This window comes from Lacerta agilis, chromosome 6, assembly GCF_009819535.1.
Source record: "Lacerta agilis isolate rLacAgi1 chromosome 6, rLacAgi1.pri, whole genome shotgun sequence".
Classification (NCBI taxonomy): Eukaryota; Metazoa; Chordata; class Lepidosauria; order Squamata; family Lacertidae; genus Lacerta; species Lacerta agilis.
In genome coordinates, this window is record NC_046317.1 from 85105984 (window position 1) to 85129317 (window position 23334).

The window sequence follows — 23334 nt, forward strand, 5'->3', positions numbered from 1 at the left end:
TAAGATCGTTGACCTATATAGTACAATGGCAATATTTTTATGAGCGTATTTAGACTAATTGATATATTGCAATTTAATGTTTAGATTTTTTGTATTTTTAACCTTATTATCTGCCTGGACATTTTTTTAATGAGGGGCAGAATATCATTTGCTTCAATCAATCAATCAATCAATCAAAAAGATAGTCATGCCTAACTTAAGTCTATTTATTTCAGTGGGTCTACTCTAAGTATGATAGCTCTTCCTTGGTATTTTGGCTTCAGTAGCAGTTTGGAAAGTCTGTTTCCAGTAATCACATAATCAGATATATTCATGGAATGTTTATTATATTTAACTGACTGGATCCTGCATTGTTAGGAAATACAGGAAACATTGTAGCATTTAAAAGGCATTGTTGTTATAAAAGTTATTGCTCATGGTGTGTCTTTTGGTCACACTGGGTTTCTTATGCTGATCACCTGTTGGGAATGAGAGAGCAGGTGCACACCAGGCATGCAGTATCACAAGGATCCCTACTCAGGGGGAGGGCAGAAAAGAGAGGGAAAGGAAGTCAGTAGGTCTTTGGTCCCCTCATCTTTGCAGGGCTCCTTCACAATTCTTGCCTGCCCTTTTTATCAGTTATAAAGCTCAGCCCTCAAAGCTCTTGTACACAATGCCAGTGTCTAAGACAATACAGGGTAGTAGGTTAACCCAGGGACAGCAGCCTTGTAGCATTTAGAGGGCTACAATTTCCACAACTCTCCTTCCGTTGCCTCAGCTAGTACTGCTCATTCCCATGATTTCTGCAGGGGTGTGTATCTGAGGGGCACCCATGCTACCTACTTTCTGGCACAGCCTTTCCCTTCCGCATACAGAAAAGGGAGCCACACAACCCTTTCCCTATGATACCTTGGGTCAGATGCCACTCAGCTCTGAATGCAAGTGCTGCCCAACATACAGTTTAAACATACCGTAAATAAACCAAACTTAAAGCTTCTAAAACATTTAAACTTTAAAAGATTGGCAAGATGTTCAGTTTGTTGTTCAAAACTACAGGATTTTTCAAAAAGTGGTGGGATTTTTTAAAGATAGATAATCTAAAATGAATTTGAGTACACATGTTTACTCAATTTAAGAATATATCACTTTAGGAATTGTTTCAAAATATTTTTGGTCTAAACATCTGGATGGTTTAGATTTTGTGCTGAGAAACCAATTTTGAAAAACACGAACCTCCAGAAAATAGACACTGGACCCCAAAAATATCAATATTACTATTTATTTTAAAAAATGATCCAATGATCTATGAGAATACTTTACAAATGGAAGGACAATTTATACTGTATATGTATGAGGGTCAGGGAAAGTGCTGCTAGAAAGTGCTGCTCAAGATCTACCCTTCTGCAAAATGTATTTAGGAATTTTTATTCCGCTTAAATTAAGAGCATATAAAGGTATAAATGAAAACTATTAAATAATTTTAAAGGCAGCAATAGGGAAAAAAACTCCAATATACCTTGCATTGCTAACAAGCAGTCAGTGAAAATACAAAGCAACACAGGCCCAAAGCAAACAAATCTACATTTGTATAGTTGCTCATCAAGAAGAATTTTTGTCCATACAGGTATTGTCATTTCTGTCTTCCTTTTTCTGAACCCTTCATAACACTAAGCACAGCGATTGCTCTATTTACAACTCTGCCAGTGCAACGTAGCACTTTGGGGTGATGGCCAATAACTCTCTGCCTAGCCTGCTTGGTCATCCCTGCAGGAGGAACCCTCATAACCCATGTAACTGCACAACAATGGGTGGTTATATTCAGAGGGAGCAATCAAAAGAGGCCTTTGCAAGAAGCCATGAGCCCCTGGTGCAGTGTACCCTGGCCAACAGCCACTGCAAAATTTCCAGCAGTTGTTGCTTGGCAACTACACTGCAGGGTCTCCTATGTCCCTGGCATTTGTCAGGACTTGGCTGTTTGTGCTGATGCAGGAGAGGCTCACACCAGTGCAGTGGGAAACATTCATGGATTGCCTGCCTAGAACATTGAGGTGTTAGAATAAACATGGTCACCTTCACATTAGAGTTTACTGATAGCCAGAAAAAAATGCATTGCTCCTTACCAGCTTTGACATCTGCTTCTCGTGTGGTTTTTAGCATTGCTGAAAATCATTTTTGAAAGACCACAAGCATTTTAACAAGTAAAACAGCAACATTGCATCAGTTGGAAATGTCTTACATTAAGAATTTCTTGAATGTTGTGTATATACTGTATTTGAAAGAGCGCTTTGGAAATAGTTTGTACATTATTTCCTAATTTATACATGATTTTTAGTGTTAATATTTCTAACTGTTAATAACAAAATATTTAATGTGTTGTCCATTTTTATGTATTGATGTGGAAACAAAACGGTGATGCCAGCATTTTGACTTTTTTCATTAATTGTATCATATTTTCTGTTTTGTAATACAGAATGTTTGGACATGTTTTAGGTTAAAATGAATTGATTGTGAAGCCAAGTAATGGTACTTTTTCGTATGATGAAAAGACTTTTAAAAGGACTGCTGTAATCATGTTTGAAGTCTGTTCTTTTTTTAATTGCAGGTTTAATGAAAACAATACATTAATCACACTTCATTTATATTCTGAAATATTTCAAGTAAAGATCATTGCATGAGGAAAAAGTGTTAATGTCGGTTTTCAAAATGTCAAATCTCATTTGATTTTCAAGATCAGGTTTTCTAGTTTCCTATTTAGCCAATGATCTCCCTGGAAGGCATGACACAGTAACATAGAACTGCTATATTCATAGAATTAAGAGAATGCCGCATGAACTCCAATGGTTCACTGGCAATCCACTCCCATGGGGGTAATTTACCAGTAAGCCATTGGAATCCATGATTCATTTAATAATTTAATAAATTTGAATTTAAGATTAATTTGTTTATACCCTGCCTTTTAGAATAAAATATTTCCAAATAATTTCCAGTAGCAATAAAAACAGTAGTAAAGAACACGCACAACAGAAAATACACCAGCAAAAAAAATGTTTTTAAAACAGTATATAGCAGTGAGCGTAGAAAGAGGAATACTTACCCCTCATAGAAAGCCTGATGGAACAAAAAGGTATCCACAGCAGTGTCTAAAAACAGTAAGAGAATTTGTTGGATTTCTCTAGGGAGTGTTCCACAACTATGGAGCCAATAAAAAAGCCCTGTCACTGGTACCACCATTCTGACCTTAACTAATGATGAGCTGGAGAGCAGTGCCTTCATAATGGTGTAATCCAGGTTAGAGAACCTCAGGCCTGGGAGCTGACTGTTGCCCTTGAGACTCTTTCCAGGCCATTCTCTCACAAGCCCTTTCCCATGCCTTTGTATGGCAAGAATGTGTCATTGAATTGTGACAATGTCTTTTGCTTTCCATAAGGCAGAAAGGTAGGTGGGTGTCAGAAGCCTGACAAAAGTCAGAAATCGTTTTACCTTTTGCATGGGTTGAATGTAGTTTATTATATCTGAACCAGTGTGTGAGTGACTGAGGCTAGATATACCTCTTCCAGACTGGGCTGTAATTGGCGAAACAGTTGGACTCAAAACTGGTGAAAAGCAGTTTTGATCATTGACACATGTGCAGGTTGAATACATTCAAACTGGGAAAATTGCAAACCAACAGCACCTTTGTCATGTTCAGAATTCAATGTCCATATCTTCTCTCAGATTAGACACTGGAAATTAGTAGAGCCAAGTACAGGTACCTCCCATATTTATAGAATCATAGAACTGTAGAGCTGGAAGGGATCCCAAGGGTCATCTACTCCAACCCCCTGCAATGCAGAAATCTTATGCATGATCTATTCACACATGACCACCACGTATATACATGGTGTTGGGAATTAAATAAAAACCAGGAAATAAATAGAAACCAGCAGCAGCAGCAGAAGAAGAGTTTGGATTTGATATCCTGCTTTATCACTACCCGAAGGAATCTCAAAGCGGCTAACATTCTCCTTTCCCTTCCTCCCCCACAACAAACACTCTGTGAGGTGAGTGGGGCTGAGAGACTGCAGAGAAGTGTGACTAGCCCAAGGTCACCCAGCAGCTGCATATGGAGGAGCGGAGACGCGAACCCGGTTCACCAGATTATGAGTCTACCACTCTTATCCACTACACACTGGCTCGAGAGGAGACCCTTCCTAGAGTCTGAAGAGGACGTCCCTAAGGGCAGGCAAAGCCCCAAAGGGACTAGAGGCACAGCGGGACTTTGTTTAGGCTGCTCATCCTACCTGCCTAACATGCTTTTTAGCGGGTACTCCCCACTTTATGTGATTTCACTTATGCACATGCAGGCCCTTGTGTGAGTGAGCGGATGCCTGTATTAGCAGAATATCAAGGGTTCCCCCGGTTGTGCTTATACTTGCTGATTGTGTGAATGGTGCCATTTTAGTTACATTATGTCATACAACTCATCTAAGTTCATTGCTGGTATATTTATATGATGCTTACGGTAACAAAGACAAAGTGTGTCTGCCAAAGGGGCCTTCTCAGTGGCTGTTCCCACACTCTGGAATTCTCTCCCTGGAGAAGCCAGACTGGCTCCCTCCTTGGTTCCTTCTGTCGTCTGTATGTCAACTGGCCTCTGCTGCTGCTTTTAATTAAAGGTCCTTGGGAACTATGGCTGCTTTGAATGGAAAGGGCTGGTGCTGTGCCGTTTTGGTTGCATTTCATAGAACCATGGAGTTGTCTTTGTAAGTCACCTTGAGTCCCATGAGGGGAAAAGGCGGGATATAAATAAATATATGTGTAAATGTGTGTGTGTGTGGGGGGGTTATTAAAAAAAACAAAAACACAAAATAAAAATTAGTTATCAATTATATGCTCGTAGTTATGTTTAATAGCCCTATGCGACGGAGGAGCCTTTTCAGAAGAAAATACTGACAGGCCAAAACTGGAACTACCTCAGGAGCTGCTCCTGTCCCTCGCCGCTCAACGGCCAATTCAACTCCGGCTTCTCCCGCCTCTATCGCCACATCAGCCAATCACAACCCTCCAGCGAACCCTTCCCACCAATCCCGTTCAATAACGTCTGCGATGAGAAAAAGAAGGGGGAGTGGGAGTGAAGCGGCGCTACGCAAACGTTTGAACCGCCAGCCCCGGCAGGTGCGCAGGCGCACACGCAGCCCTGCGACCGCCGCTTCCAGCACCTAGCAGGCACTAGAACTGCGTCTGCGCGACAGCTGCTTGGCGCGAGGCAGCGAAAGGGATGGCTGACGGTCTTTGCTGCCCCGACCCGCCCTCGCCACCGCTTTCTTTTTCCGCGCCCGCGGCGCGCGGCTTTGACGTCAGGCGTGTGACGCTCAACCCGCGGATGGGCAAAGCCTGTCAGAAAATGGCGGAGCTAGGATAAAAGCTTGGGGTGGGTGAGACTTTTTTTTTAAAATTTACGTGTATGCCGTTTCTTCTTCTTTTACAAACAAACCGTACAAAAAAAAACCCTAGGTGCCTAAAAACGAGAAGAAACCACGATAAAATCATTGTGTGTGTGAGATATATATATATATATATCTCATTCATATATATATATATATATATATACACACACACACACACACTGTAATATATATATATACACACTGCACTCTCTCTTTCTCTCTCTCTCTCTCTCTGTGTGTATATATATATATATATATATATATGAATATATATGGAGGGCAGAGTAGGGAGCGAGATGTGCTGCATGTGTGTCAGTGAGAAAGGTGAGGGGGGGTTGGCCTTCTGTGGAAAACTGTCAATGGGCAGCTGGATATTTGCCTCAGAAAATGTGCTGGGCAGGCTGGGGGAGCTGCTGCTGCTGCAGTATATATGTATGTATTTTAAATTTATTTAATGTTATGAAAAGAAAAGAAACCGACACCCCGGAGTGGGTTACAGAAAGATTAAACAAACAAACAGTGCTGTTTTAAAAACACGCAGAAGTTTAAAACGCCAAATCAGGTGAAAATGACCTCAGCTCTCTTTAAGCATCCAGGTAGGCTTGTCTAAACAGAAGAGCGCACCGAAAGTGCAGTTGTTGATTTGATTCCGATATTGCAGGGTGTCCCAAAGTGCAGGTGCTGCCACATGGAATGATCCCGAGCTCTTAACGCAGATGTGCTGTGGACATTGTGTGGCACCTGCTGTAAGTGCCAATTCCGATCTGATCGAAGAAGTCGAGTGGGTGCCTGCATGTAGGGTAAGGCGATATCTTAGCTACGCTGGCCCCAAGTTGTTACAGGCTTTGTATGCTAATAGCAGCCCCTTGGACCCAGTAGCAAATCGGCAACCAGTGCAGGTCTCTGAGCACAGGTGACAAGGCCTCACTTCCGCCAGCAATTGTGCTGCTGAATTCTGCACTAATTGCAGTTTCTGGATCAAGCACAAGGGAAGCTCCATACAGAGCGCATTGCAGTACCGGTAATCCAGTTTTGAAGCAGCCAGCGCATTAACTACTGTGGCTAGGCTTTAGTCCCAAAACTTGTTGCTGTTTAATCCGCTTATTGCCACAGTAGGCTTCTAAGCGGTTTACAAGTGTGAATTAAATCCATAATTAAAATGCACAATAAAAATAAGATAGACGTGTGCTGTGTTTATCACTCTGGTTAGTCGTCTCAGACATTCCTATCCCACCAGGATGGCTAACAGTGCAGTCCTGCATGTGTTTAGTCAGAAGTAATCTCCCACTGTGTTCAGTTGGGCTTGCTATTGGCTAAGTCTCTGTAGGGTAGCAGCCTAACTTGGTTTTTTTCATTCTACTGGTCCTTGCCACGTTATTTTTTTTAAAAGTATTTCTTTATTAGAGATTTTCTTGATTTACAAAGGTGCAATGTCTCTCTTTTTTCCATGTAACATTTTTACACATCAGTTTTGTTTGTTGAGACATTAGGAAGAAAAGGGGGGAGAGGTGGGTGGGGTGGGGTGACGATGTTTCTATTTTACTTAATATTTGTAGGGTTTGGTGTCAGTGTTGTTTGTGCAGGTTCTCTGTTATTCACTTGTGCTCCTTTGGTGGTGAGAGAGGTCGGGGTTGGCGTAGGGTGTGATTGTTAATTTGTGGTTGGCTGTGGTGGTCTTTGGTTTCCTGTGTGAGTGGGGTGGGTAAGTGTTTTTGATCAGGTTAGCCATATTGATTTGTATGCTGTCGGTAGATTTTTGTCATTGTCTTGTTGGGCTGTGTGCGTGATGAAGGGGAGGTGAAGGCGTCTTCTTCTATTTGTCCCCGTGTCAGTTTCAGCTTACTGGTTAGTTTTTCTAGTAGGGCTGTTTCCCATACTACTTGGTATACCATTGGTCCATGCTTACTCCTGACAGGTCTCTCCAGTGTCTGGTTATGATGTTTCTGGCTGCTGAGAGTAGATGGGTTATGAGTTCTTTGTGGTGTAAGTGGGCATTGTTGTCTTGGAAGATGTTTAGTAAGACCAATTCTGGGGTTATTTCTAGCACTTGCTTGGTTGTCCTTGCCACGTTATGTGGCTGTTCACAACACAAAACATTGTGCGGTAACAGTGCTGAAGCCAATCAAGCCTGGGTATGGTCAGCACTTGCGGAAGGTGACCATCTGAGAACTCCGTGTCTTGGGTTTTGTGATGGAAGATATAAATGTGCTAAATATAATAACAATAATAATAATAATAATAATAATAATACCTCACCCATCTGGCTGGGTTTTCCCAGGCACTCTAGGCGGCTTACAGCATATGTGAAAACATACTAAAACACCAAACAATCTGGTGAAGAAGCACTGTGGTGCTTTTGCTAGTGTGCTTGCACTGTGGTAAACACTCTTCTGCCTATAAGCAACAACAGTGCACATACCAGGAAGCTGGTGCATTGTTTTGGTGCACAGTGCAGTCCATTGCACCCTCCTAGTATCACTGTCATACCACTCTGTTGGAGTGCTTGTTTTGCCCTTGCTTCGAAAGTGTCCCTAAGTGCAGATCTTTTAAACATGCCCACGGGACTGAGTGGTAGTTATCTTCTTATATCAGAGAAGGCAAATGAATACAGTTAGTCTGTACTACTGAATTGTAGAATTGGAAGGGACCACAAGGGTCATTGAGTCCAACCACCTGCCATGCAGGAATCTCAAGGAAAGCAGTTATGACAGACGGCCAACCAACCTCATCTTTAAAACCTCCAAGGAAAGAGAGGGATTAACCTGCTTCCTATCACTGGTGAGCCTGCCAACTGAATCAAGCCTACCCTTTCATCTGAATTGTTGCATTCTGGGTTCTGATTCTTAATTGTGCTTAAGTGTGACAGAATGTTGGAGACTTGATTTTATATTATAAAAGTTAAAATAACCAGACAGTTGTGCCATCACTTAACACAGTATGACTGCATTCGTTCCATATTCTCAACATGCCAGTTTGATTCTGAAAATGTGCAAGTGGGATGCGCAAGGATAAGTGTTTGGATGACTGAGGTATCTTTATTGTTTACAAAGAATAGCAGAACTGATCTGGGGGAGTTCTGCAATAACAAAAGTGTTTGTGAGAATGCTCTTGTGAGGGCAGCAATTCATCAGAGTTAAGTGTACTTGATTTTCCAGCCCTTTCACAACCACTGCAACTCAGAAGTGGAAGCAGCTGTGCATAATTGGTCTTTTCAAGAAGGAATTTTTGTTCAGTTTTGATACATTGACGCTTCTTGTTTTCTCAATGTTTGCTCTTTAGTATGTCTTGATCTTGGCAGCACTGTTTTTCTCCCTTGATAGGCAAATATGCTACAAATACCCATCAGAGCTTGGTTGGAAAGCCAATGGAGAGTGACACATTCACACATACAAAGTTACTTACTTCAGAAGAGCTGGCACAGGAATCTTAGCACAACCTGCACAAGGTGTTCCAAGTCTCGGCGACTGGGACATAGAAGAGACATTTCAGAAAAGAAGCTGGTAAAGTCTTGAAAAATATTCAGTTTAGTAGCAAATTAAATTTAGTGGCACTGCAATATATTTCTTGTCTTCTCTTACTTGCCTTTGGAGTTCCCTGACTTCCACTTTCCTATAACACATTGCTTTAAAAGCCTTTTTAAGTTTAAGACATAATGCAAAACCAGAAAATATTAAGCTAAACATTCATTAGTAAGCATTCGGTAAGAACTCTGGCATTTTTATTTCTTGCATCCTTTTCATGTGAAGGTTACAGGATGATAAGGCAGAAATACTGTTTGAAAACCCTTTAGCAATGTCTACTTTGTTTCTTTGAATTGTGTTACAACAGGAATGTTGCACGCAAGTGTTTTTAGGATGCAGACATCCTGACTTACATGATCATAGAAGTAATCCTATATACAGGTTGAAAAAGGCTGCAATCTTTACTTCCCTAAGTAAAGATATATAGGAATGAACTGTATGTTATCTTTGTTTATTTACTAAATTTCCATTTCCCCACTCCCATTCTCCCAGGAGTACCAGGCACCATACGTAGTTTCTCCCCGCCACCACTTCCTTCTTATCCTGACAGCCATCTTATGAGAGAGTTTAGGATGGGAGGTGGTAGACAGCCAGCTGGTTGCAAGGCTGAGCAGGATTTGATGAACCAATCTCTCTCCAGTCCAAGTTCAGTGCTCTGTTTACTGTATCATAATTACTCTTGTGGATACATGTAAGAATAAGGGGTCTCAATGTCACTTCATTATTTGGCTTTTAGTGGGGCTGCAAAATGGCTTCGAGGCCTCTTATTAGTTAGAATTCAGCTGCAAGAATTCTGACAATTGTAGATAGTTGGGGCCATAGTTCATTGACCTTAACAAAAATGCTTCTTTTATCAAATCTATATATAAAAACATTCAAGATGGGTCGTTTGATGTAGCCGCAATGCTCCGTAACCACTTGACCGATTCTCTTTGAATTTGGACACAACATTCCATGGGTATATAGGAGTGATCTTGAGTACCTAGATTGCAAATATACCACACCTTTCATAGGTAGAAATATGATTTTACATAAAAAATTACCCCCTCCAGTGGATGTTTGAAGGTATAGCACAGTGTACCCGTTTCTAGCCCCTCCTCCTCTTTTTCGACCGGCACTGCCAGCAACCAGTAGAAAGATAGATCGCCCTAAGACATTGCCCGACCCGCGCGGACCTGCAAAGCACCGTCCACCATTTCTGACCTCACGTCACCCATGCGCAGAGTCGAGGCGTGCAAACTGGTAAGCCCCCGTCCACAAGTTGCTCCCTACCCTCGCCCACCTACACAGGCAGCGACTTTTACACAGAGCGAGCTTATTGCGTCCCCACCACCCCCTGTGCAGAACCGAGGGCCGAAAACAAAACTTTACCCCATTCCCACTTTGTGCCGCTTCCTCCATCGCCTTCACACAGTCCGCCAGAAAATCACACCTCCGCAGTTGCCGAGGCGCACAAACCGTAACCTGCAAAGCCCCCCACCTTAAGTTGCTGCCTCCCCTCGCCCACCTCCACAGGCCGCGACTTTACAACAACGGAAACAACGCCTATAAAGAGCAAAGGCGGAGAAAAAAGCCGCGGCTGCCATTTCCTCCCTCACCTTGCCCACCTCCACAACCAAAAACAAAACTTACCCAAGTCCTGATTTCGGCTGCTTCCTCCGCCGCCTACACAGAGCCACTCCACCACAAAAACACGCCTCCCCAATTGGCGCACTCGCCTCGCACACATCCACAACCATGCCGGCCAAAAAGACAAATTTTACCCAACGCCGCCTCCCAACAAAGCCTCCACCGCGTGCACAGAAACAAGCCCGCCCAAAAACGCACACCATGGCAACACCTTACCCGGCTACACCAGGGGTAGACAACCTAGGGCCCATGGCCGGATATGGCCCACTCGCCTTCTAAGTCCGGCCAATGGACGGTCCAGAAATCACCACGTTTTTAAATGACTAGAATCATGGAAGAGACCACAAGAGCCATCCAGTCCAACCCCCTGCCAAGCAGGAAACACCATCAAAGCATTCCTGACAGGTGGCTGTCAAGCCTCCGCTTAAAGACCTCCAAAGAAGGAGACTCCACCACACTCCTTGGCAGAAAATTCCACTGTTGAACAGCTCTTACTGTCAGGAAGTTCTTCCTAATGTTTAGGTGGAATCTTCTTTGTTATAGTTTGAATCCATTGCCCCGTGTCCGCTTCTCTGGAGCAGCAGAAAACAACCTTTCTCCCTCCTCTATGTGACATCCTTTTATATATTTGAACATGGCTATCATATCACCCCTTAACCTTCTCTTCTCCAGAATGTGCCCTTTTAAATAAAACGCATCTCTGGGTTATTTATGGGGCCTCCCTGCTGTTTTTACATGAGGAGAAGGTGTACTTTTATTTAAAATGGATCTCTAAGTTCTTTATAGGACATAGGAATTCATTTATATTTTTCAGAAAACATACCCCGTCCCAAGGACATAGGAATTCATTTATATTTTTTCCAAAACATATCCCGTCCCACCACAAACACCTCCAAACTGCACAAAGACAACAACTACACATCAAAACACACTGCAGACACCCTACACTTCAACTAAATAAGGTATAAAAACCATACATTTCCTCTTTTCCACTATACTTCCTTTTCCAATCCACATTATTAGCCACAGCAACGTGTGGCCGGGTCAGCTAGTGACTAATAATAAGCTAAGTTGTGTGTTTATATCTTGCTAATTCTGTTTGTTTCTGTACTGTGAGGTTGTGCATTAAGTACTTGTGTAAGATTTAGGTTGTATTTGGTCTTAATTTCATATACAAATTTAATAATAATAATAATAATAATAATAATAATAATAATAGGAACTGCAGATTTGCATGGCAAGTTTGTGTTAAAAATGCAGGTGTGCCAGTCATTTTTCCTCTTCAAGAAGATTTTTCAGTTATATAATGGTGGATAGCCCTGCCCTGCGCATCCTGCTTTTTGTGCATGAACCACTGGCCAAATCATGAGATAGTCTGTGCTCAGAACTGCATCTGTCAAGTACTGATCAGCTCACAAGCTGAAGATACGTTTGATAACTAAGGTTACTAGAGTACATATTGTGGCTATTTATCGTGAGATCACAAACTCATCTTGTGAAAAATATGGCTGCATAATCCTCTCTGTTGATGAAAGGGCTCTCTTGTTCAACTTAATTTGCAATGTGCTTGAGATTGCAAGCTTATAAATCCTTTTAGCAACAAACCACTGAGAAAGGGCAACTATTGTGCTGCTTTTGAGTAATTTAAGGCAGCAGTTTGCTGTTGTAACCACTTGGTGATGCTATGTAAATTCAGAAAATGTTCCTTTTCCTCAAATATTGTCACAACTTAAGCACACAGCTGGCCACCTGCATTTTGCCCAGGCACTCACCCTGCGTTATTTTCAATGTCCTGAACCTTTCTATGCAGCATTTGCCTAACTGGCCATGTTTGTGGCAATCAATTCCCTTCCAGCTGCTTGTGCTTTAAAAAACAAACTATAATTCTTTGGTGTTATCACAAGACTTAAGATATTACCAGTAATTCTGTACTGATTTATAGATTACTGTATATTAAAAAAAAAAAAACTCACAGGGAACATAGCAATTACTTGGCTATATTACTGCAAGAAGAAGAGTTGAAAAGTGAAATAAAAAACGAATTGTAACTGCTGGGCTGATGAGATTGCTGTTGGGATAGCTACAGCTTCTCTCCTCCAAGAAGGGGGAAATACTAGATAAATATGTCCTTTAAATGCTGAATGCTGTTTTTACAGCATACCTGGGTTGTGTTAGAGAGCAGTAGAATAAACTAACTATTTCCTCCCTCTGCCCCTTTCACAGTTCAGATACATTACAGTATTTTGAGCTCTGCAACCTCAAAGAGCACTTTCCACATCAACCTCTGTTGAGGAAGCTTTTCATGTCTGCCGTGGAGCTCCAACCTACCATAGAGCATTTGGGGACATGTTCTGGATGCCTACTCGGTTCAGGCAGGCCACTGGTCCAAACTTGTTGGGTCTTGTTGGCAGCACAAGAGTGCCCTTTTGAACATACCCACCTCTTCCTTGCAGCACTGCATTGCAGGACAAGGTCCACTAACAGTGAGCAAGTTCTCTTTAAGGCAAACTTACGTGTCATTGTCAGTCCTTTCACATAGGAGCCCCTGATAAGTCTCCAAGGGTCTTCTGAACAAACTCAGTGCCGCTGCCTTGGAATAAATTAGATAACAGTGAAGCACTTTGTATCCTGACAAGAGGCACTGTATGATAAGGAGGACTGCCTGCTGTATTTGCTCCTCGCTTCTGATCATGAGCTGAAAAAGAATACCCTTGAGAAATGGGGATTGAGTGCAACTAGGAATATAGGAAGCTGCTGGACCTGTGGCCTTTTGCATGCAAAACCCTGAGCTTACAGGGAAAGTCCTAGCTATTTAGGACTTTAAAGGTGAAAACGAGCAATTTGAATGAAAACAAATAAATGACCAGTTAAAACCACAACGGAACCTGCTGTGGCTGGACAGTGCCAAACAGTATGGCAATGGCATTTTGAACCAATTGAATCAGTGCTTTTCAAGAGCTACTCCATGGAAAACATAATATACTAGTACGGAAAATCTGCCCCCTTTTCCTTCATTGGTCACTATTTGAAATAGATGGATCATTGCTTGTTGGTCATACTAGTGCCTTTGCAATAATTGCCCAGAACACTGGAATGTCGAATCAAGTTTCCTTTTTACTGAAGAACTGGTAGAATTCTGAGAAATGTCGAAAACATCCAATGGATGGATCAGTCCTCCCGAATATACCTCTCCCAGTCTGTGGCCTTGAGTATAAGAATTTGTGCTCGGTAATAAATGCCAGATAAATTTATCTCGCTGGTACCTTAAATGCAATATGCATGTCTCTCTCTCTTATCAAATGGAAATTTAATTCCTAGTAGACTTTAAATGCCTCTCGCTTATCAAATGGAAATTTAATTCCTAGTAGGCTTAGAATTGAAAATTTCTTAAATGTCCTGATTTGCTTTTCTGAATAGTGTTTCTCCCTATTTCAGACCCGATACTTTGTAGATCATCGAAGGGTATATGTGGAAGGAGGCAAAGGAGGTGATGGTGTCAGCTGTTTCCACAGTGAGCCTAGAAAAATATTTGGAGGTCCTGATGGTGGAGATGGAGGAGATGGGGGAGACATTATACTGAAAGGTAAGAGATAATATCTCTTTCGCAAAACTTGATACATTTGTTTATTTTGTTTCTAGACTGCCCTTCAAGCAAAGTTCTTTGGCAGTTTACAAAAATCAATAAAATAATTAAAATATAATGCAATACATAAAATAATTTCAATGCAAGTAATGTAAAACTCACAATCCAACATAATGTTTTACATTTAACAAAAAGCAGTATATAACTGGACCAGCCTAAAATTAATATAAAAATTGTTTTTCCAAAAATGAGAAAGTATTTTATGCATAACTCAGCTTATTTGGGATGAATCACTGTAAAGAAGAGAGGATCCAGCTAGTTGACAACTTGACATGAATTATGTGCATATGCCGTAGAGATACTAGAAGGTTCACTCTCTGGAAATAATAGAAAGCACGTCTCTCTGACCTTGCTTTTATGCATAAAAGTTGATACCATTTTCCCTCTTGAAGCCAAAAGCTACCATAATAATACACTTATATAATACACTTATAATATACTTATGGATTGTGCTTCAGCATTGTGGTGATGAGAGTGGCATAATGACCTAAGTAGGATAAAAAAAAACTTATTGAGAGTGCATACCAAAGGTACTTAGAAACAGCCTTGAAACTGCATATTAGCACCTGTGTTCCACAAGGCAGAAATTCTCCGATAGAAGAGGCAGCTCTTATACTGGTGGATGCCCAGAATAAACATGGGCAGATTAATTGCTTGCACCCAGTGTTGTTCCATTGAATTGTAGACTTGGAAGGGTTCCCAAGGATCATCCAGTCCAACCCCCTGCAGTGCAGGCATCATAACTTAAGCATCCATGACAGATGGGCATCCAACCTCTGCTTTAAAAACCTCCAGTGAAGGAGAGCTCACCACCTTCCAAGGGAGCCTGTTCCACTGTCGAACAGCTTTTACTGTCAGAAAGTTCTTCCTAATGTTTAGCTGGAGTCTCCTTTCCTGTAACTTGAATTGTCTAAAGGGGGCACTTCTGCTTTATATAAGTTGCATAGAAGTGCCTTGGGGAAATTTACAGACAGGCAGACTTGCTACGTAAAAGTATCTTTCATCTATGGGATTCATAATGTATAAATCAGTCCAGCCTCTGCTAGAATCTTAAGTGTGCATGCTTATGCTCCATTGATCGGAATGGTGCTTAAACAGATCAAACTTTGATTGGATTGTTCAAGTATTGCACACATAGCTGCCAACCCTCCCTGCTGTTTCCCAATTCTACAATAAGGGAATTTCCCGCAAAAAAGGGGAAAGGTTGACAGCTATGATTGCACACCAAAGTCATCCTGGGAGTTCTGCCTTAATGAAGCAAAATGCAGCTCAGTTCTATGCATTCCTACACTTAAGTAGGCTTCACTGTGTTCACTGGGGCTTGCATCCATCTAAGTGTGCATATGATTGCATTCTTTTCCAAGCTTGCTGCTGAATTTTCAAACTCCTATACCCACAGCATGCCTAGACTAAGCTGCCAGTGGCTGCATGGGCACAGTGCTGGTTGTGTAATGCTTTTGCTCATTTGACAAGCTCTACATTAGGTGATAGCGCAATCCCTCTATATTTTCTGCTCAGTAATTGTGCTGAAATTGCAGCTTTGAAAAGGCAATTCCAGTACAATGAAAAGTAAACTATTTTAGATTGAACATGCTCTCTTCCACGTGAAGAGCCATTCTTCAAATCATATAGCTTGAACCTCTTTACTGAATGCATCAGTAGCTGTACTGTAAAGTTTTTGGTGGTTATTTTGTGGCACTGGGATTTTTTGTATCTTAACTTGCATTCTAAAAACTTTCTTAAGCTCCTTATATACAAAGTGCATGGTAATCACAGTTCCATCTTTTTCAAAGTACTATCTTAAGCAGCTTAGCTGCAGTAATACTAGTATTTATTATTTGATCACCTAAAAAACCAGGTGTGGTATTGAGTACAAACAGAAACAGGTCTGTGCCTAAATAGCTTGTTTTCTCATACAGCATAGAAAAAAAGTCACATAATTGAAACTGGAGGAAGAGAAGGGGAATGTAGAAATGTAAACCATAATAACTTTGTTATAGCTTTAATCTGTGAGCCATATTTAAATAAGGAAATAAGAATGAGTTAACCAACTATAGGCTGGCAATGAATTCCATTAAAAGAAGCAAAAAAAAAAAAAAGGAAAGAGCAGAAAGGTGCAAAGCAGAAGGAAATGTATTACAAATGATCAAGAGGACACAAGAAGATGAATTGGAGAAAAAGGTGGGGTGGGGGGGAAGGGACGACAAAGAACACAAATTTTGATCCAAAGAACCTGTAAGTCAAGCAGAATTTGCTTGTGCTCACAAGGGTTTGGTCATTTCACTCATTCTGCTGACCCTCAAGAGCGGGGATGGGAAACTTGTTGTTGTTCAGTCGTTCAGTCGTGTCCGACTCTTCGTGACCCCATGGACCAGAGCACGCCAGGCACGCCTATCCTTCACTGCCTCCCGCAGTTTGGCCAAACTCATGTTAGTAGCTTCGAGAACACTGTCCAACCATCTCATCCTCTGTCGTCCCCTTCTCCTTGTGCCCTCCGTCTTTCCCAACATCAGGGTCTTTTCCAGGGAGTCTTCTCTTCTCATGAGGTGGCCAAAGTACTGGAGCCTCAACTTCAGGATCTGTCCTAGTGAGCACTCAGGGCCGATTTCCTTGAGAATGGATAGGTTTGATCTTCTTGCAGTCCATGGGACTCTCAAGAGTTTCCTCCAGCACCATAATTCAAAAGCAATGGGAAACTTGCTGCCTTCCAAATGTTTCTGTACTACAACTTACAACTCCCATCATCTCTAACCAGTGGCTGTGCTGGCTGGGATTGATGGGAACTGGACTCCAGCAACATTCTGGAGGACCAGAGGTTCTTTATCCCTCCTCTAGAGCCAGGATCAAGGCAGCTCACAGAGATGCACTACACTTAGAAGTGCCTTCTACTTAAATGGTGGGATCATTTGATCCAAGATGCTACCTGAAATTTAGCATAATACCCTGTTTCTCCTAAAATAAGACATAGCCATAAAATAAGCCATAGCAGGATTTCTATGCATTTGCGAAATATAAGCCGTTCCCCAAAAATAAGCCATACCCCGAAAATAAGCCATAGTGATGTGGTACCTCCCATTAAAACAGCCTGGAGAGGCGTGGCTATGCAGCGTACCGATGCGACACGGTTAAAATAAGACATCCCCTGAAAATAAGCCATACTGTGTTTTGTTGAGCGAAAAAAAATATAAGACGGTGTCTTATTTTAGGAGAAACACGGTATGGTAACATTACCACCATAAAGTAATCCAAAGAAAAGGAACATGATGCTTGTGTTTTTATACTGTAAACCACCCTGTGAGCTTTGGATGAAGGGTAGTATATAAGTATAATAATAATAATAATAATAATAATAATAATAATAATAATAATAATTGTATGCGGGGGGGGATACAAGGAAAAAAGCCCAAGTTGGGTGGCAGAATTCAAGATAGAATAGGATGCTTCAAATGGGAATAGAGAATTACAATAATCTAAGCTAGCCAAAATAAGATAATGAACCAAAGTGTGTTTATCGTCAACAGCACGGATTAATGAATTTTGGCATTTTAACTACTGAAAACAAAGTGTGTAGAACAAGGTGTGAAACAATTATTTTTTATTCTTTATTTCTAGGCATTTTTCAAGTTGTCTTCCCAAGGTCATTGAAATATTTTGGTTTTACTGATCACAAGTGAAGTTACCTTCTGAAAGACATATTTTAATGTACATTAATACGCTGTTAGCATTCTGATATGGTTTAGGCAGGCGAGCAGTAAGAACACTAGATCACTCCTAGTATTGCTTTGTCCCAGTGTCCTCTGCTGGGTAGTGCAAACACAACATTCTCTGACATTAATGATGTGTCCTCATCTTGGAATCACTTGATTTGCATATGCAGACAAGAAAATTTATCTAATACGAGTACTGTACACTTCAAACATTTTAAATCTTGCTTTACAGTGGATAAGCAAGTCAGATCCTTGGCTTCTCTTCTCTCACTCTATCGAGGTTTCAGTGGAGTAAATGGAGGGAGCAAAAACTGTTATGGAGCTGCTGGTAAAACTATCTATGTTAAGGTAAGCAGCTAATGTTTTAATTTTAATTTTTATACATTTCATTTTTTAAAAAGTAATTGTCTTTGTTTGCTGCCCCATAACACAACCTAGAATCATAGAGTAGGAAGAGACCACAAGGGCCATCCAGTCCAACTTACTTCTCTTCAGCCTTTTAAACGCTTACAGGCGTACTTCAACCATGTGAGAGAGCTCTGAGAGCTTGCTGGGACAATTTGGATCTCTGCTTGCACTCAGGCATAAGCAAATTGCAACACATTGCAAACAGTCGTCTTTGCTTTGCTTAACTTTCTTTTTATTTCCAAGGTTCCCATTGGTACGGTGGTTAAAGAGGACTGTACAATTGTGGCTGATCTCAACCATCATGGTGAGGAGTATGTTGCAGCCTATGGTGGAGCTGGAGGGAAAGGCAACCGTTTCTTTCTGGCCAATGACAATCGAGCACCAACAACTGCTACTGAGGGTGAACCAGGTCAAAAAAAAATTCTCCATTTGGAGCTTAAAACCATGGCCCATGCAGGGATGGTGAGTCTGCCTTTTTTCAGTAGAACATTTGACTCTGGAGGAACAAACTTTCATTGTTTAGTTAGGAATAGCTCCATAATGTGGAGGAATGCGGGTGGCGCTGTGGTCAAAACCACTGAGCCTCTTGGGCTTGCCAATCTGAAGGCTGGCGGTTCAAATCTCCACGATGGGGTGAGCTCCCATTGCTCTGTCCCAGCTCCTGCCAACCTAGCAGTTCGAAAGCATGCCAGTGCAAGTAGATAAATAGGTACCACTGCGGCGTGAAGGTAAATGGTGTCTCCGTGCGCTCTGGTTTCCATCACGGTGTTCCATTGCGCCAGAAGCGGTTTAGTCATGCTGGCCACATGACCCGGAAAGCTGTCAGTGGACAAACGCCGGCTCCATCGGCCTAAAAGCAAGATGAGTGCTGCAACCCCATAATCGCCTTTGACTGGACTTAACTGTTCAGGGGTCCTTTACCTTTTTAATACCTTTACCTATAATGTGGAGTGAGGGAGATATGACTTTAAAAATCTAGTCCTTTGATTTGTACTGGTTTGTGTGTATGTGCTTGGATCTCTTGACTTGGAGGCTGATGATGTTCATGTTAGCAACAACTGGAAAACTTGGGCTCACCTTGTCTAGCCGTTATGAACAACATGTATCATGGTGAAGCATGTGGGTGCAGCATTTTCACAAACGCGTCTATGCGCACCTATGTATTAAAATGCAATGTTCTAGCTTCAGCCAAACAGTGATGTGTCTGAACAGTGTGGCTAGAGACCTGCCTTCTAAATAATCCAGATTGGGCTCTTTATTCCAGGTAGGATTCCCTAACGCTGGGAAGTCTTCGCTGTTGCGAGCCATCTCCAATGCAAAACCAGCAGTGGCTTCTTACCCATTCACAACCTTAAATCCACATGTAGGCATTGTTCACTATGAAAACTATGAGCAAGTTGCAGGTATGTTTTTCATAGGACTTCATTTCAAGTGCTTAATATTTTTATTGAGCTTCCATCGCATTTCCTCTTGAAAGAGCAAAAAGAAAATTGTGTATCATAGACACATGGTGTATATTTTTGTGTTTTTATATTTTCAACTGGCTTGTGATCTTCGGATGAAGGGCGGTAAAACAAATACCCCATACTTCTTTTGGCAGGCCTGTGCTTACTGAGATCAGCTGGCTTAAATACAAAATCACAGCCTCACTTAAAACAATTATTAAAAGAAGATCCCAAAATATTCTTACTAGGAATGTTAAGTGAGGAAATTAAAGAAAAAGATAGATGTATAATGATGTACACAACTACAGCCACTAGACTCCCAATCATGAGGAACTGGAAAAGCAATATAGTTCCAAGCAAAGAAGATTGGCAAATTAAATTGGTAACATCTCAGAATTTCGGCGGAAAAAAACCAGGAGAAAGCAAGGGGCTACCAGACCAAAAAATAGATAAAGATTGGAAATTGTTTAAAGAATATTTAGCAAATTTTATAGGAAAAAGCTGATCTTCTGGCAGACAGGTGAAGGGCTCAAGCAAATAAACAAAAGGAATAGAAAACTTATAATTAGGTATACATGGAACTAGGATATAGAAACCGCAATATAGAAAAGGCTGGAAGTCAACACAAGGGGGTGGGGGGTGGAAATGGGGTTTTTCTTCTGTTTGTATTTTTGTGTTCCTTTCCTTTCCTGTGTATTGTGTTTTGTATGTTGTTTTTTGTAATTTTGAAAATTAAAATAATAAAAAATATTAAAAAATTAAAAAAATTATTAAAAGAAGACAAGGTAAGAACAGAGCTAATCATAGCACAGCTAAGAGACTTGACAACATTAAGATATTTATCTCCTGTTTGCTAATAAATACATTAGTCCCGCAATATTTGTGGGGTGACTCTAGTCTATGGGCTAAACAACAGGGGTTCAAATTATTATTTTTTATTATTTGGTTCATGAGTCTGTTTTGCCCAAATCATGCCATTGGAGTCAGGAACCTTGAAGTACTTTCCTGATTGGGCATTGGCAAGGGAAAGCAGGCTTAGGTTTTACAGCCCATCAGCCTGATGAATTGGGTGTACAAGGGAATTACCCATGGAAAATCCACCCTGGACCCTCCTTGTCAGTCCTTCCCCAGCTGGATCTCACAAGCCAAGATAAGCAAAGGTGGAGTAGGCACATTGCTGTACTACCTCTTCCCCTCTGCATATGCCCGAAGACTTGAAAAAGAGCGGGGAAGGGGGAGTTGGTAGCAAGGATAAATAGATGCTGTCTACCAAGCTAACCCCAGTGTCTGTGGACTCCTATTAAAGCTAACCATTTTGGAAGAAACAGTGCCTTGTGTCATCTCTAATTAGTCTGCTTTATTCACATAGAAACTACTGAATGGTGTTGCCGAGAATATTTTCTTTCAAATCCCCAAGCACAGAATGAGTACAGTGGTACCTCGGGTTAAGATGCTTCAGGTTACAGACGCTTCAGGTTACAGACTCCGCTAACCCAGAAATAGTACCTCGGGTTAAGAACTTTGCTTCAGGATGAGAACAGAAATTGGGCAGCGGCGGCAGCAGGAGGCCCCATTAGCTAAACTGGTGCTTCAGGTTAAGAACAATTTCAGGTTAAGAACAGACCTCCGGAACGAATCAAGTATGTAAGCAGAGGTACCGCTGTATCTGCTTTGAGCGAGCATCCACTAATCCATTCTCCGGGGATGTGCCTTGGGCAGTTAGGGGCAATGGCTTGTCAGCCACCTCCAACAAGCTCTCACAAGTGCTGCAGTTTCTCTGCTGTCTCTGATCTTATCCGAACCCCAGCATGAATAAAGCAAAGCGATGCTTCTCTGGCAAGCCCTCTAGGCTTGCAAAGCAGTTTGGAAAAGTAAGAAACAGCAGGAGAGACTCTTGGGGTTTTATCCAACAAAAGTGTCTTGTTAGTTCAAGGACGTCCTCCTGCTCCATGGAACTACCTCTCCCATTCCTCTCCAAGCACACAGTCACCCAACCTGCTGTGGAGGGTTGAGGTACCCCCATAACATTTGGGGGGGGGGTGGACATGGGAAGAGGAGAGGAAGTCCCACTGCACAGGCAGATGTCCGTGCACTTATGGCATGGCTTGGTTATATAGTGCTATTTCTTACCTCCTTCATACTGTAGCACAAACTAATGAAATCCGCACGTCTCTCAAAAGCCGACTTCAAATACTAGAGGATCTGAAAAGGGGTAAGAATGAACAGGAAGCACACATAAATGCTGGCAGTGTTCTCGAAGCTACCAACATGAGTTTGACCAAACTGCAGGAATGCCTGGTCCATGGTGTCACGAAGAGTCAGACACGACTAAATGACTAAACAACAACAAGCCACACTGATATTTGTGGAACCCTGTAGTATGATGCTCAGGAGGAAATGTACAGTGGTACCTCTGGTTACGTACTTAATTCGTTCCGGAGGTCTGTTCTTAACCTGAAACTGTTCTTAACCTGAAGCACCACTTTAGCTAATGGGGCCTCCCGCTGCCACTGTGCCGCCAGAGCACGATTTCTGTTCTCATCCTGAAGCAAAGTTCTTAACCTGAAGCATTATGTCTGGGTTAGTGAAGTATTTAACCTGAAGTGTATGTAACCTGAAGCGTATGTAACCACTGTATAACAGCTCTTTCTACTCCTGCCATGCTGGCTGCTTGTAGCCATGCTGAATTTGCAGGTGGAGTTCTTTGCGTGCTTGAATGATGCTGGTTTCTGGTTCTAGTCTTGCAGACAAAATCTGACGTTTGTGTGACCATGCTCAAATGACCAGAATACTAATGATTGTTTTTGCTGGGTTCTGCTTTGTTTCCGTAGTTGCCGATGTCCCTGGGATAATAAAAGGGGCCCATCAAAACAGGGGGCTGGGCTTAGCCTTCCTGAGGCACATAGAACGTTGCCGCTTTCTTCTGTTTGTGTTAGATCTCTCGGTATCTGAGCCCTGGACTCAGCTGCAAGACTTAAAATATGAGCTAGAGCAGTATGATGAAGGCTTGTCAAAGAGACCTCATGCCATCATTGGAAATAAGTTTGATCTTCCACAATCAAAGAGCAATTTGTCTCTCCTCAAGGAACGAGTGGAACAGAAAGTCATCCCGTTGTCTGCTTTGACAGGTGAAAACCTGGAGGAGTTGTTTCTGCACCTGAAAGAACTGTATGATGAGTATGTCAAAACAGAAGAAGCACAGAACCATGCACCTGTCAAGTGGTAGCTGGCCACAGGGACCCTCCGGCCATATTTAGGTGGAAAGTGGGTGGGGTGGGTGCAAAATACTTTGCTTTCAGAATAAATGTCTGTCTCTCTGGAGCAGTTAACCACAGAGGTTTCTCCCCACCCTCTCTAGAGGAATGATCCCAGCTTGCAGAATCAGTGGATAACTGTGCTTCTAAAAATATAAACATTGCCAAGCAAGATGAGTATTTTCCTACTGCCTTCAATTAGAAATGTAAAGGGAAATAACTGTCTACCTTCCAGGAATTTCTAGATAAAAATGTAAAAATTAGTTCCATGAGCCTGTGTGAAATAAATTTACATAAATAAATGTCTCTTGTGTAAAAGTAA

General features: G+C 41.8%; 1 protein-coding gene and 1 long non-coding RNA gene across 3 annotated transcripts in view; one reads left to right on the forward strand and one right to left on the reverse strand.

The window, feature by feature from the left end:
• The window catches only part of LOC117049068, a 5274-nt gene extending 1947 nt beyond the window's left edge, over positions 1-3327 (reverse strand). The window contains exons 1-2 of the long non-coding RNA XR_004426912.1: positions 3217-3327; positions 3074-3119 (exon numbers count right to left, since the gene is read on the reverse strand). This is a non-coding gene — a long non-coding RNA (uncharacterized LOC117049068). The remainder of the gene's footprint in view (positions 1-3073; positions 3120-3216) is intronic.
• Positions 3328-5169: 1842 nt separating this feature from the next.
• Positions 5170-23334, forward strand: MTG2 (mitochondrial ribosome associated GTPase 2). 2 transcript variants are annotated; one of them, XM_033153688.1, is made up of 7 exons: positions 5170-5393; positions 8726-8905; positions 13991-14138; positions 18138-18253; positions 18557-18775; positions 19578-19716; positions 22590-23334. In XM_033153688.1, exons 2-7 carry the CDS (start codon positions 8732-8734, stop codon positions 22982-22984), a joined length of 1191 nt encoding a protein of 396 aa, XP_033009579.1. In that variant the 5' UTR covers positions 5170-5393; positions 8726-8731; the 3' UTR covers positions 22985-23334. The 2 variants fall into 2 exon arrangements, with proteins under 2 accessions (XP_033009579.1, XP_033009578.1); XM_033153687.1 differs by having other exon boundaries at positions 5174-5389.